Source organism: Marmota flaviventris, chromosome 17, assembly GCF_047511675.1.
Source record: "Marmota flaviventris isolate mMarFla1 chromosome 17, mMarFla1.hap1, whole genome shotgun sequence".
Classification (NCBI taxonomy): Eukaryota; Metazoa; Chordata; class Mammalia; order Rodentia; family Sciuridae; genus Marmota; species Marmota flaviventris.
In genome coordinates, this window is record NC_092514.1 from 14,290,092 (window position 1) to 14,303,163 (window position 13,072).

The 13,072-nt window shown below is 44.9% G+C and overlaps 1 protein-coding gene across 3 annotated transcripts in view; it reads right to left on the reverse strand.

Annotated features, from left to right (window-relative positions):
- Slc5a10 (solute carrier family 5 member 10) overlaps positions 1 to 10,792 on the reverse strand; it is a 64,992-nt gene extending 54,200 nt beyond the window's left edge. For 2 of the 3 annotated variants that reach the window (XM_027922318.3, XM_027922320.2), the window contains exons 1-3: positions 10,679 to 10,789; positions 571 to 642; positions 61 to 165 (exon numbers count right to left, since the gene is read on the reverse strand). In XM_027922318.3, coding sequence (XP_027778119.3) covers positions 61 to 165; positions 571 to 642; positions 10,679 to 10,789 — 288 coding nt within the window. Of the gene's footprint in view, positions 1 to 60; positions 166 to 570; positions 643 to 10,678 lie in introns of all 3 variants that reach the window. The other variant, XM_027922317.2, reaches the window with a different exon arrangement.
- Positions 10,793 to 13,072: the final 2,280 nt, after the last annotated feature.

The window sequence follows — 13,072 nt, forward strand, 5'->3', positions numbered from 1 at the left end:
TTGCTGGACTCTCTGGCCCAGCCCTCCCACAGGCTGCACATGCCCTCTCCACGTGCTCACATTCCACTCAAAGCCTGCCACAGCCAGGCCTCCCGCTGCACCAGAGCCCGCCAGTCCAACAAAGAGGCCAGAGCCCTCACTGCTGGCGAACAGGGAGGCTCCAATCTGGAGGAGGAAAGAGGAAAACCAATCAGCACAGGCTTCAGCCACCAGCCCCAGCCTGGACCCAACAACATCTCCTTTTACATCACAACATAAGTGGGGCCCCATTCCCACTGTACACACGAGACTACGCCCAGGGGTATGCGTTGATGTACCAGCCACGCTGCTAAGGATCAGGCAGAGACTACCCTTTATGCAAATTCCATCTGCTTGACCCTACCCGCCCGCCCCCAGTTCGAGGATCTCCTGCCAGCCTTAGGCCTATCCCATGGAGCTGACCCTGGGCAGTGACCTTGGATTAGGAAGACAGTAAGGTGATATCAGGGATGCAGGTGCCAGCTGATCTAAGGCCAGATACAGCCCCACGGACAAAGGGAGGGGGTGTGTGAAAAGTCAGGGTTCACTCACTGGCCACCACGTCATGTCTCGGCCTGCCAGGAAGTAGCCATCCACTGTGCTCCTCCTAGCTCGACAAGATGACTGCAGGAACAGAAAGAAAAGGTGAAAATTGGAAACTTGTGCATTGTTGGTAGGAATGCTGAATGCTGCTGTTGCTAATTTAAAAAATTAAGCATAGGATTGCCATGTGACCTAGCAAATTCCATGCCCAGAAGAACTGAAATCAGTAGTTCGCAATCAAAACTTATCTAGAAATGTTCGTTAGTAGCATTATTCAAAATAACTGAAAGTGGAAACAACCCAAATGTCCATCAACTAATGAGCAAATAAATAAACTGTGGCATATGCTTACAATGACAATTCGGTCAGCGAAATGAATAAAATTATCCCACTCCTGACACCAAAAAGGGGAGGGGAGTAGCTGGGCACGATGGCACATGCCTGTCATCCCAGCGACTTGGGAGGCTGAGTCCGGAGGATTGCGAGTTCAAAGCCAGCCTCAGCAAGGGCAAGGTGCTGAGCAACTCAGTGAGACCTTGTCTCTAAATAAAATGCAAAATAGGGCTGGGGATGTGGCTCAGTGGTTGAGTGCCCCTGAGTTCAATTCCCAGTACCAAAAAAGGGGTGTGGGGGGACTGGAATGAAGTTCCAAAACAAGCTATAACTTGGATTTTATGCTAAGTAAAAGAAAGCACACATGAAGGCCACATATTATATGATTTCACTTACATGAAATGTCCCAAATAGGTAAATCCGTGGAGATAGAATGTAGATTTCCAGGGGATGAGGAATAGGAAGACTAGGGAGTGATGTCTAATAAACACAGAATTTCTTTTTGGAGCAATGAAAATGTTTTGGAGCTAGATAGAAGTAATAATTATACAATTTAAATGTTCTAAATGTCATGAATTGAACAGGTTGATACAGTTAAATGACTCGGGGTGGGGTACTGAGGATTGAACCCAGAGTCACTCTACCACTGAGCTACACCCTTAGTCCTTTGTATTTATTAAAAAACATTATTGGTGCCTTATATTATACCTAATGGTGGGATTTGCTGTTAAATATTCATAGATGTACACAATGTAGCCATATCATTTGGTCAATATCCTTCCCCAAACATTTTTAAAAAAAATTTTTAGTTGTAGTTGGACACAATACCTTTATTTTATTTATTTTTATGTGGTGCTGAGGATGGAACCCAGGGCCTCGCACATGCTAGGCAAGCGCTCTACCGCTGAGCCACAACCCTAGCCCCAATTTTTTATTTCTTATTTGGAGACAGGGTCTCTTGCTAAGTTGCTGAGGCTGGCCTCGAATTTATAATCCTCCTGCCTCAGCTTCCCAAGTCACTAGGGTTACAGTAGTTCTGGAGGTTGAAACCACAACACCTGCTTCTGCTCAGTGCTGAGGAGGGCCTTGTGGTAGAGGGCATCGCGATGGCAGGAGCATGTGAGAGAGCAATCCCGTAGTGAGGCAAGATGCCAGGGAGCAGCTCAGGGCAGGCTCACTCCTTCTATAACCACCCATTCTCATGAGAACTGACTGCACAAGACCAGCGTTAATCCCTTTTGAGAGCAGTGCCCCCAATCACCTTAGTACTTTGCACTAGATCCCACCTCTTTGATCATGATTATAATCATTCTTCGGAATTCTTTGTCTGATATTTCATCTACTTCAATATCCTTGGGACCAGTTGCTGGTGAATTATGAACGTTAGGAGGCGTTGTGTTACCTTGATTTTCCACATTTCTTGTATTCCTCTGTTGGGTTTTTATGCATCTGTTGGGATGGATTTCTCTTCTACTCCTGTGTGGGGGCCTTTTTAGGGCAGAACCCCATCTTACCAAGGTGTCCTAGTGTGATCTAGATTGAGATCCCCTCGCAGGGGTGGTATCCACAAACTTTGTGTTAATCTTCTGTTTTTTTTTTTGTTGTTGTTTGTTTGTTTGTTTTTGGGTTTTTTTGTCTGTGAGTAGAACCCGAGGCCCCCAAAAAGTTTGAGTGTCATTAATTTGTGTGTGCAGCGAGGTGCACTTCTTTTGGCTGAGTTTGGTTCATCGGCAGAGTCTCTACCCTGTGAACCTGTGTCCTTGTAGGTCCCCAGCACTTCACAGAAGAGGGGAAACAAACAATAGCAACAACTGATGCAAAAATAAAATAAAAATACAGCATTCAATACCAGGTTCCCACTATGACATCTACAACATTGATTATCACAAAAAAAAAAAAAAAAAAAAAAAACCAGGAATGGCGGGTAGACTCCACCTCTTAAAAGTTCCACCAACTGAACACCACCACACTAAGGACCAAGCCTCCAACACATGAAGCTTTGGGAGACTAACCACACCTGAACCATGTCAGGGAGAAAGTCACACGTGGCTGGAGGCTGAGAGAACCGCAATGAGGGTGTACCCATCACCTTGATGATCCTATGGACCCCTGATCACAGTGCACCTGAAGCCTTCCCTATTATCAGACTTCTCTGTATTTCTGCACTTTGTTCTTAGAGCTCATTTGAAAGTGGTTTTTTAAAAATCACTTGTTAACAGATACCTTCATGATTGCAAAAGTTCTGCTCCAAATCTCTCCCTCCAGGGCAGCATCTCCTCCTTAAGGCTATCCTCCTTGGGCTCCCTGAACTGTACCATTCAAGCATCTGTGCAGAGCTTCACCTGACTGGCTTGCTCGGTCTGCTTCTGAACTGTGAGTACTTGGGCTGCCTCTGTGGGAGGCAGACCCAGGACCCTCCCCGTCTTGTTCTTTTCTGCATGCTCTGTGGCCAACAGCACCCAGCTCAGCCAGTGTGATCTGCCTAAGGGCCAGGGAAGAACCTCCACAGCTCTGATGATGGGGGCACGGAGCTACATCTCAGAGGTGGGAGAGGCAAGACCTGGGCAGCAAGGGTACCCAGAACATCCTTCTTAGGTGTGTTCTTCCAGATAAATACCCTCCCTGGGATGGCTGGGAAAGCCTCTCTCCTCTTCCCTTCTCTATGTCTTGCTGACCTCCAGCACCTGGTCCTCATTTTATCTCCCCCAGAAAACTGCCACCACCTGTTCTGCCCTCTACACGCATACCCTTCTCTGACTTTGTAGCCTTCAACTCTTCCAGGAATGTAGAACATTATAGAGCCATCCCCTCCTACCCACAGGGTATGCATCCCAAGACCCCCAGAGGAAGACCCCCAGAATATGCCTGAGACCACCGTTGGTCATTGCCCTATATATTCTATGTTTTTTCATATACACAGACACTCCTAATATGTTTTCCATCTTCGATAAGCATTGTGTCATACTGTGGCTATAACTTTTGAGGTGTGACAACAAAACTAGTAAGAATTTACTTTTCTCCACAATTCATGGATGCAAGGTTAATTTTTTAATATTTTTAAAATTATTTTTTTCTTTATATATGACAGCAGAATGCATCACAATTCTTACTACACATATAGAGCACAATTTTTCATATCTCTGGTTGTATATAAAGTATGTTGACACCGATTCGTGTCTTCATACATGTACTTTGGATGATGATGTCCATCACATTCCACCATCATTGCTAATCCCCTGCCCCCTCCCTTCCCCTCCCACCCCTCTGCCCTATCTAGAGTTCATTTATTCCTCCCATGCTCCCTCTCCTTACCCCACTATGAGTCAGCCTCTTTATATCAGAGAAAACATTCGGCATTTGGTTTTCTGGAATTGGCTAACTTCACTTAGCATTATCTTCTCCAACACCATCCATTTACCAGCAAATGCCATGATTTTATTCTATTTTATTGCTGAGTAATATTCCATTATGTATATATGCTACATTTTTTAAAATCCATCCACTGAAGGGCATCTAGGTTGGTTTCACAGTTTAGCTATTGTGAATTGTGCTGCTATAAACATTGATGTGGCTGTGTACTAAACCAAGGAGAGGGATAGCTGGGTCAAATTGTTGTTCCATTCCTGATTTTCCAAGAAATCTCCGCACTGCTTTCCATATTGGCTGCACCAATTTGCAGTCCCACCAGCAATGTATGAGTGTGCCTTTTCCTCCACATCCTCGTCAATACTTATTGTTGTTTGTCTTCATAATAGCTGCCATTCTGACTGGAGTGAGATGAAATCTTAGTTTTGATTTGCATTTCTCTAATTGCTAGTGATGATGAACATTTTTTCATATAGTTTTTGATTGATTGTATATCATCTTCTGAGAAGTGTCTGTTCAGGTGCTTAGCCCATTTATTGATTAGGTTATTTGTTATTTATTTATTTATTTTTTTGGTGCTTAGCTTTTTGAGTTCTTTATATACCCTAGAGATTAGTGCTCTATCTGATATGTGAGGGGTAAAGATTTTCTCCCAAGATGTAGGTTCTCTCTTCACCTCACAGATAGTTTCTTTTGCTGAGAAGAAACTTTTTAGTTTGAGTCCATCCCATTTATTGATTCTTGATTTTAATTCTTGAGCCAGAGGAGTCTTATTAGGGAAGTTGGGGCCTAATCCCACATGATGGAGATTAGGGCCTACTTTTTCTTCTATTAGATGAGGGTCTCTGGTTTTATTCCTAGGTCAGCAAAGTAGCAGGATATAAAATAAACACTCATAAATCAAATGCATTTCTGTATATCAGTGCCAAATCCTCTGAAAGGGAAATGAGGAAAACTACCCCATTTACAATAGCCTCAAATAAATAAATAAAATACTTGGGAAAACTTAATGAAAGAAGTGAAAGATGTATATAATGAAAATTACAGAGCCCTAAAGAAAGAAATCAAAGAAGACCTTAGAAGATGGAAAAATATACCTTGCTCTTGGATAGGCATAATTAATATTATCAAAATGACCATACTACCAAAAGCACTATACAGATTTAATGCAATTCCAATCAAAATCCCAATGGCATTCCTCATAGAAATAGAAAAAGCAGTCATAAAATTCGTCTGGAAAAATAAGAGACGTTATAAAGAATCCTTAGCAGAAGAGTGAAGCAGGTGGCATCACTATACCAGACCTTAAACTATACTTCAGAGCAACAGTAACAAAAACAGCATGGTATTGACACCAAAACAGACTGGTAGACCAATGGTACAGAATAGAGGACACAGAGACTAACCCAAAAAATTACAATTATCTTATATTAGATAAAGGTGCCATCATAGCATGACTGTGGCTGTTGCCTGATGTCCCCCTTTCCCCCTGTAGCTGGTATTTAGCTGGTCAAAAGTTTCTGTATAATAAAAAATGGATTTTCTAACTTCAAAAAAAAAAAGTGCCAAAAACATGCATTGGGGAAAAGATAACCTCTTCAACAAATGGTGCTGGGAAAACTGGAAATCCATAAGCAACAAAATGAAATTAAACCCCTATCTCTCACCATGCACAAAACTCAAACTCAAAATGGATCAAGGACCTAGGAATAAAACCAGAGACCCTGCAAGATTAATTTTCTGAAGATCTTATCAATTTCAATGCTAGATTTTTTTTTCCTTATTGAGAACTTTCACTTAAAAGGAGCACATTATGGCTTCTCTTTGGCATGTACAAATTGCCAGCATCACTACTCTTTTTTTTTTTTTTAATATTTATTTTTTAGTTTTCGGCGGACATAACATCTTTGTTTGTATGTGGTGCCAGGCGAGCGCGCTGCAGCTTGAGCCACATCCCCAGCCCAGCATCACTACTCTTGTGCTTTGGGGCCATCATTAAATAAAATAAGGGTCACTCCAACACAAGCACAGTAATACCATGACAGTTGATAAGGTAACTGAGACAGCTCCTAAGCAACGAATGGGCGAGTGTCATAGAAATGCTGGATGAAAAAATGAGTCACCTTTTGGGTAAGATGGAGTGGGACAGCCTGAGATTTTGTCACACTTCTGAAATTACACACAAATTTAAAACTTACAAATTATTTATTTATGGAACCACCCACTTAATATTATCAGATCACAGGTGATTGAAACTATGGAAAATGAAACCTCAGATGAGGGGGGACCATCGTAATTTGCAACAAATTTTCATATCCGTTGTCTCCTGGATCCTTGCAACAGCTTTGAGAAGTGAGTGGCACTGACACCCACATTATGTATTTGAGGAAATTTAAGCCCAGGGAGGTTAAGTAACTTGCCTCAGGCACAGGCCTGCAAATTGGGTTGGGTTCCCAACCACCACAACCAAGCAATTACAGCAATAAAGCAAGTGGAATGATTTTTTTTTTTTTTTTTTTTGGTTTCCCAGTGCATATAAAAGTTAACGTTTAGGGCTGGGATTGTGGCTCAGCGGTAGAGCACTCCCCTAGCACGGGCGGGACCTGGGTTCGATTCTCAGCACCACATAAAAATAAAGGCATTGTGTTGTGTCCATCTACCAAAAAAAAAAAAAAGATTATCTCTCTCCTCCCTCCCTCTCTCTCCTTAAAAAAAAGTTATGTTTACACTATTAGGTGAACAATAGTATTATATCTAAAAAACCAATGTATATATGCCTTAATTTAAAACACTTTATTGCTGAAAAATGCCAATGATCATTTGAGTTTTAGCAAGTCCTAATCATTTGCTTTTGGAGGGTGCTATGGTTTGGATACTGAATGTCTCCTTAAGGCCCATGTTTTAAGTGTGGTCCCCAGGGTGCTGCTATTGGTGAGGCCTAGTGAGAGGTTCTTAGGTCATTGGGGATGTGCCCTTGGAGGGGATTGTAGGATCCAGATTCCTTCCAAAGTCCTCATCTTTATTCCCTGGCTTGCCATGTATGAGGATTTGATCTACCACCCATTGCCACCATGACGCAGGCCAAAAGTAATGGGCCAATTAATCATAGACTTGAAACTCCAAAACTGTGAGCCAAAATCAACCCTTTTTTCTTTATAAGTTGGTTATCTCAAGTATTTTGTAATAGTGGTGGAATACTGAGTAACGCAAAGGGTCTTGCCTAGATGTTGGTGGCTGTTGACTGATGGATAAGGTGGTGGTGGTAGCTGAAGCCTGGGGTATCTGTGACAATTCCTTAAAATAAGACAACAGTGAAATTTGCCATGTCTGTTGACTCTTTCTTTCACAAAAGATTTCTCCTTAGCATGTGATGCTGTTGGACAATATTTCACCCACAGTAGAGCTTCTTTCAGAATTGGAGTCGATCCTCTCAAACTCTGTTGCTGCTTTATCAGTTAAGTCTGTGTAACATTCTAGATCCTCTGTGGTCATTTCAACAATGTCCACGGCATCTGCATCGGGGGGGCGGGGGGACTCCATCTCATGAAACCACTTTGTTTGCTCATCTATAAGAAAAACTCCCTGTCAATTAAACTTTCACCATGAGATGGCAGCAGTTTAGTCACATCTTCAGACCCCACTTCTAAAACCTCAGTTTTGCCACTATCCCCCCATATCTGAGTTCTTCCTCCATTGAAGTCCTGAACCCCTCAAGTCATCCACGATGCTTGGAATTGACTTCTTCCAAATTCCTGTTACTGTTGATATTTTCGACTTCTTCCCATGAGTCACAAATGCCCTTAATGTCATCTTGGATGGTGAGTCCTTTGAGGTTTAATTGATTTTTCTCAGATCCAGCAGAGGAGTTACTATCGACGGCAGCTAGAGCTTCATGAAATGTACTATTTAAATAAGAATTGCACGTCAAAAGTACTCCTAGAACCAGGAGCTGCAGAATGGATGTTGTGTTCATAGGCATGAAGGCAGGATTAATCTTGTTCCTCTCCCTCCCAGCTCTTGGGTAACAAAGGGTGATGTCAGTCAATCATATTATGGAAAGGATCTATTTCTTTTCTGAGCTGCAATTTTTCAAGTGTGAGATTAACTAAAATACTCAGTAAACCAGGATGCACACCGATGTCCCTTCATCTGGGCTTTGTGGGGGGGCAGAGTGGCAAGCAAGCATTCCCTTGGGGCCCAGGATGGCCAGAGTGGTAAGGGAGCATTGGCTTCAACTCAGGTCACCAGCTGCATCAGCCCCTACCAAGGAGTCAGCCTATCCTTAGAAGCCAGGCGTTGACTTCTCCCTGCCACGAGAAGGTGGCATCTTCTTCTAACCTGACGCTGTTCCATCTCCATTGGCAATCTGATGTTCAGAGCAGCCTCTTCCACCAGCTGTGTGAGCTGGATCCTCCACATAACTGGCTGCAGCTTCTCCATCAGCACCTGGCACTTCTCCTGGGCCCTGGGTGTCATGGAGACAGCTCCTCTCCTTAAACCCTAGAAAGGGTTTGCCTGCTTCTAGCTTCTCTACCGCAGATTTCTTGCCCTCTCAGCTTCACAGAATTGAAGAGTCATGGGTCAGCCCTTGGTATGCAGTGGTTGGCTTGACCTTCTACCCAGACCTCTCATCCTTTCTCCATATCAGCAACAGCCTGATCCACTCCTTGTTCGAGTTTTTCCTTGGTGTTCATGACTTGGCTGGCAGCTTGGCACAAGAGGCCTTGCTTTCACCCTAGTTCATGCCCTCCTGACAGAGCTTAAGTATTTCTAGTTTTTGATTTAAAGTGAGAGATGCACAGGGCTTCTTTTTACTTGAATACCTAGAGGCCATGGAGGGTTATTAACTGGTCTCATTTCAATTCTGTGTCAGGAATAGAGAGGGAGAGAGACAGGGAATGTCTGGCTGGTGGAGCAGACAGAATCCATTAAGTTCGTCATCTTATCGGCAAAGTGATGGTGCCCCAGTTACAATAGTCACATCAGAGACCCTGATCTCAGATCGCTGTCAGAGGTACGATAGCGATGAGAAAGATATTTCAATAATTACCAAAATGTGACACAAAGTGAGCACACATGCTGTTGGAAAAATGGTGCCTTAGACTTACTTGCTCAACACATGTTGCCAAACAACTTCATTTGGTAAACAACAACAACAACAAAAACAACAAAAACACTTTACCTAGGAAGTGCAATAAACCAAGGTATGTCTACACAGAGCAGAGCCAGGGCCAGAAACCGGAATCACCAATGGCCATCACGGGGCCACTTGGGATTTAGTATTCAATCACTTCATAATTAATTTCAGTTACTGCTGCTGCTAACCACTACCACAACCACAGGACTACGTCCGCTACCACCAACCACTACAATCACCATCACCATTCCCACCATCACCACCACCACCACCTCTACCACCTCCAACCACCATCACCACCACCACCACCTCTACCACCTCCAACCACCATCACCACCACCACCACCTCTACCACCTCCAACCACCATCACCACCACCACCACCTCTACCACCTCCAACCACCATAACCACCACCACCATCTCCAACCACCTCCAACCACTTCAACCACTCCTACTGGTACCCCTACTAACGTCGATCCAATGGCAGCAGCAGGGTCCTCTCCCATGCAGGCCCCTTTTATAGGAGACCTCACCCTAGGAGGTAGATGGTGACTCCATCTTACAGATCAAGACCCATCTTACACTAAATCCCAGAAAACTGGAGAGGACATGGCAGATCCCCTTTTCCCTAGCCTCTTAGACCAGGGATTATGGAAGAGAAGAAGGAGCACTCATTTTTCTTGGGAAAATGTCAGAGCTCTGGGATGCCACCTGGGAACTCTGGGGTGAGGAGGGGAGCCGACCTCTCCCAACCCTAAATGAGGGTCAGTGAGGTGAAGCATGGCTCACAGGTGTCATCTCCTTACCCGGTGGGAGAATCTCAAAGGTCAGCGTCACAAATATCCTAAAGAGGAGCTTCCTCCTGTCAGGCAGACCTCCTAAGGCAAATCCCAGCCTCCCGCAGCCTCAGCTTCTTCAACTGCACATGAGGTTGGTCTTTTCTGGGGGCCGTTTGTGGATGGGGTACGGGGAAGGGCCTGCCCCTGTGCCTGCCTACTAGGGACCCTGCTGTCATTATAATCTGCAGATGGGGTCAAATCACCTGTCTCTTATGGAGGAAGAGAAAGGACTTATGAACTAGGGTTTTCCTGGGGAACTCATTAAAAATGAAGATTCCCCAGGCCCTCATGGTCCTCCCTGCCTTAGGATTCTGACCCAGCAGCTCTCAGGTGCAGCTGGATTCTATTATCCAGACAGTGGGCAGCAGGCCACCAGGGGAGAGACCTAGTTTGCCATCCCGAGCAGCCACCCTGAGAGCCTGGCTCCCACAAGTTCTCTCACCCATATGCCCACGGCTACATTCAGGGCAAAGTAGACAGCGATAACAACGATGTCAGTCACGCTCAGTTGTGGTCCGGGAGCATGGAGGTCGCTGGTGGAGTTGTCAGCCATCATTCTGTAGCAGGTGCCAGCTCCGAGCCTGAGTGACTAAGGACAAAGCAGGTTGGAAAGGGCTTTCTGACCAAGAATGAATTGATCATTAAACCAAAGGAAGACAGTGGCATCTCCAGCCCACAACGTAGCTGCGTGCAGAGTGCACTTCTGTCTCTTTCGCCCCCCTCCTAGGGGGCCAATCCCAGAGCGCAGGAGTGGGGACAAGGAGTGGAGCAGCAGGAGGGGCTTCCTGAAACTCAGAGGGAGTTGGGGGGAGAAGAAAGGGAGCTGAGTGGATCTAAAGGAAATCTCTCTGGGATCTAATACTCCCAGAGAGCAAAGGCCATTGCCTAACAGATGGTTTGGGCTATATTTAATTTGTATAAGAAGCATGGGGAGTTGTTCCCTTTGGGGACATCACTGTGATGGGAAGTTATCAGAATGAGTAGACTGAGATAGGCTAGGAATGGTGGCTCCTGCATCATGCTTCACTTGCAGCAATAATGGCCCGGTCTCAGAAGTGTCCCCATGTCAGACAATAAGTTCTGTTGTCAACATTTCAGTTCTTTTCCTGGTCCAGTGAGACAGGCCCGAGCCCTTCCATCTGATCATCCATTTAGCACCCTATGACCAACAGGGTGGGGCACCCACTATTTATCAAACCCTGAGGACTTTGCTTCACTTTTCTGTACGTGTCCCCCCCCCCCCCCCATGCCATGCTCAAGGCCACAACACAGCATAGGTGACATCTCATCCTAGATAAGGAAACAGAGGCCAGGAGACTGGGTCATCTGAGTCATCTGTCATGACCTAGCCATTCAAAGGGGTAGAGCTGGATTCAGCTGCAGATCTGGCTCCAAGTCTCCACCGTGGTGACAATGACAGCTCTGGTTCCATTTGCATTCCATCAAGGCTCCATGCTGAATCTTCATTTTTAATGAGTTCCCTAGGAGAACCCTAGTTCGTAAGTCCTTTCTCTTCCTCCATGCTTAAATTCGTGTCTGGGGCTGGCTGGCCATATCACACCTCTGTGTAGCGACAGACTTTGCTCGTGGCTTTGCAAAGTATTTGGAGTTTAACCAGACACGGACACGCAGTACTTCCAGAAGTGTTAATGAGTGAGAGGCTATTGCCGGGAACACCCTGGCCTGAAAATCCAACTGTGCCGTTACTTGGCAACACTGAGGGGGGAGTAAAGGTTAATCCTTCCCATGTAGGACCAGAAATGGGAGTGGGGAATGAGTCACTACTGATAGTAAATCTCAGGCAGGCTCCGCTCACCCTTCCCTAGCTGCACTTGCCTTCAACCAATGAGTTTCAGATGAGGTTGACTTCCAAGCGATTGCTTCAAATGTATTGTAAATCAAAAGCTCAATTTGCAATGATCTGAAGGACCCAGTTGGGTCATATACAGATTTATTAAATATGTCTCATTGAGATAAAGTGCCTGAACCAATAGCATTTCATCTGCTCTCCTTGTTGAGTCTCAGAAGGAAATAAGCCAGTTACCGATAATTGTACTGTCTTCCAATCAAATGTCCTATGGACAGGAAGCTGATTCTGCCCTGAAGTACCGAGACAGGAAGAGGATGGCAGAGGAAGACCTGTCCACATCTGCAGGGGAGAAATGCCACCCCCACCCCTGAGCCCAGCCACAAGCACATGCTCTCACCCCAGGAGACTGGGTATGATCGCACTGGGGACCCAGCCCTGCTGATTGACTCGGCCCCAAAAAGAAGAAGATTCTCTTAGCCAAGAAACCATCCGTATCACATGTTTTAGTCTGTTTTCTGTTGCTATAACTAAACACAGGCTGAGTAATTTTTAAAGAATAAAAGTTTACTTAGCACACAGTTCTGGAGGCTGGGAAGCCCAAAGTCAAGGGTCTGTATCTGGTGACATCCTTCTTGTGGTGTGGACTCTGTAGAATCTGGAGGCAGTTCAGGGTTCCACATGGTGAGAGGGGTGCATTCAAGAGTCAGTGCTACATTCTACTGTAAAATAAATAAATAAAGTTAAAAAAATGAGTCAGTGCTAGACCCACCTTTAGAACAGCCCCACATTATGACCTAATCACCTCTGAAAAGTCCCACATGGTCCCACCATTACCATATAACTTTGAGAAATTAAGCTTCTGTAACTTTCAAACCAAAGCACCATGCCACTTTAAGTTGCATATATCCCAAGAGAAAAATCCCCTGGACTTGGGGAGAACCCTTTCCCTGGACAGGAAGTGGGGTATGCAAAGCTGATGGGGCCAGAGAGGATGGTTGTAAAACAAAAAATGGTTTGTCCCTTGGT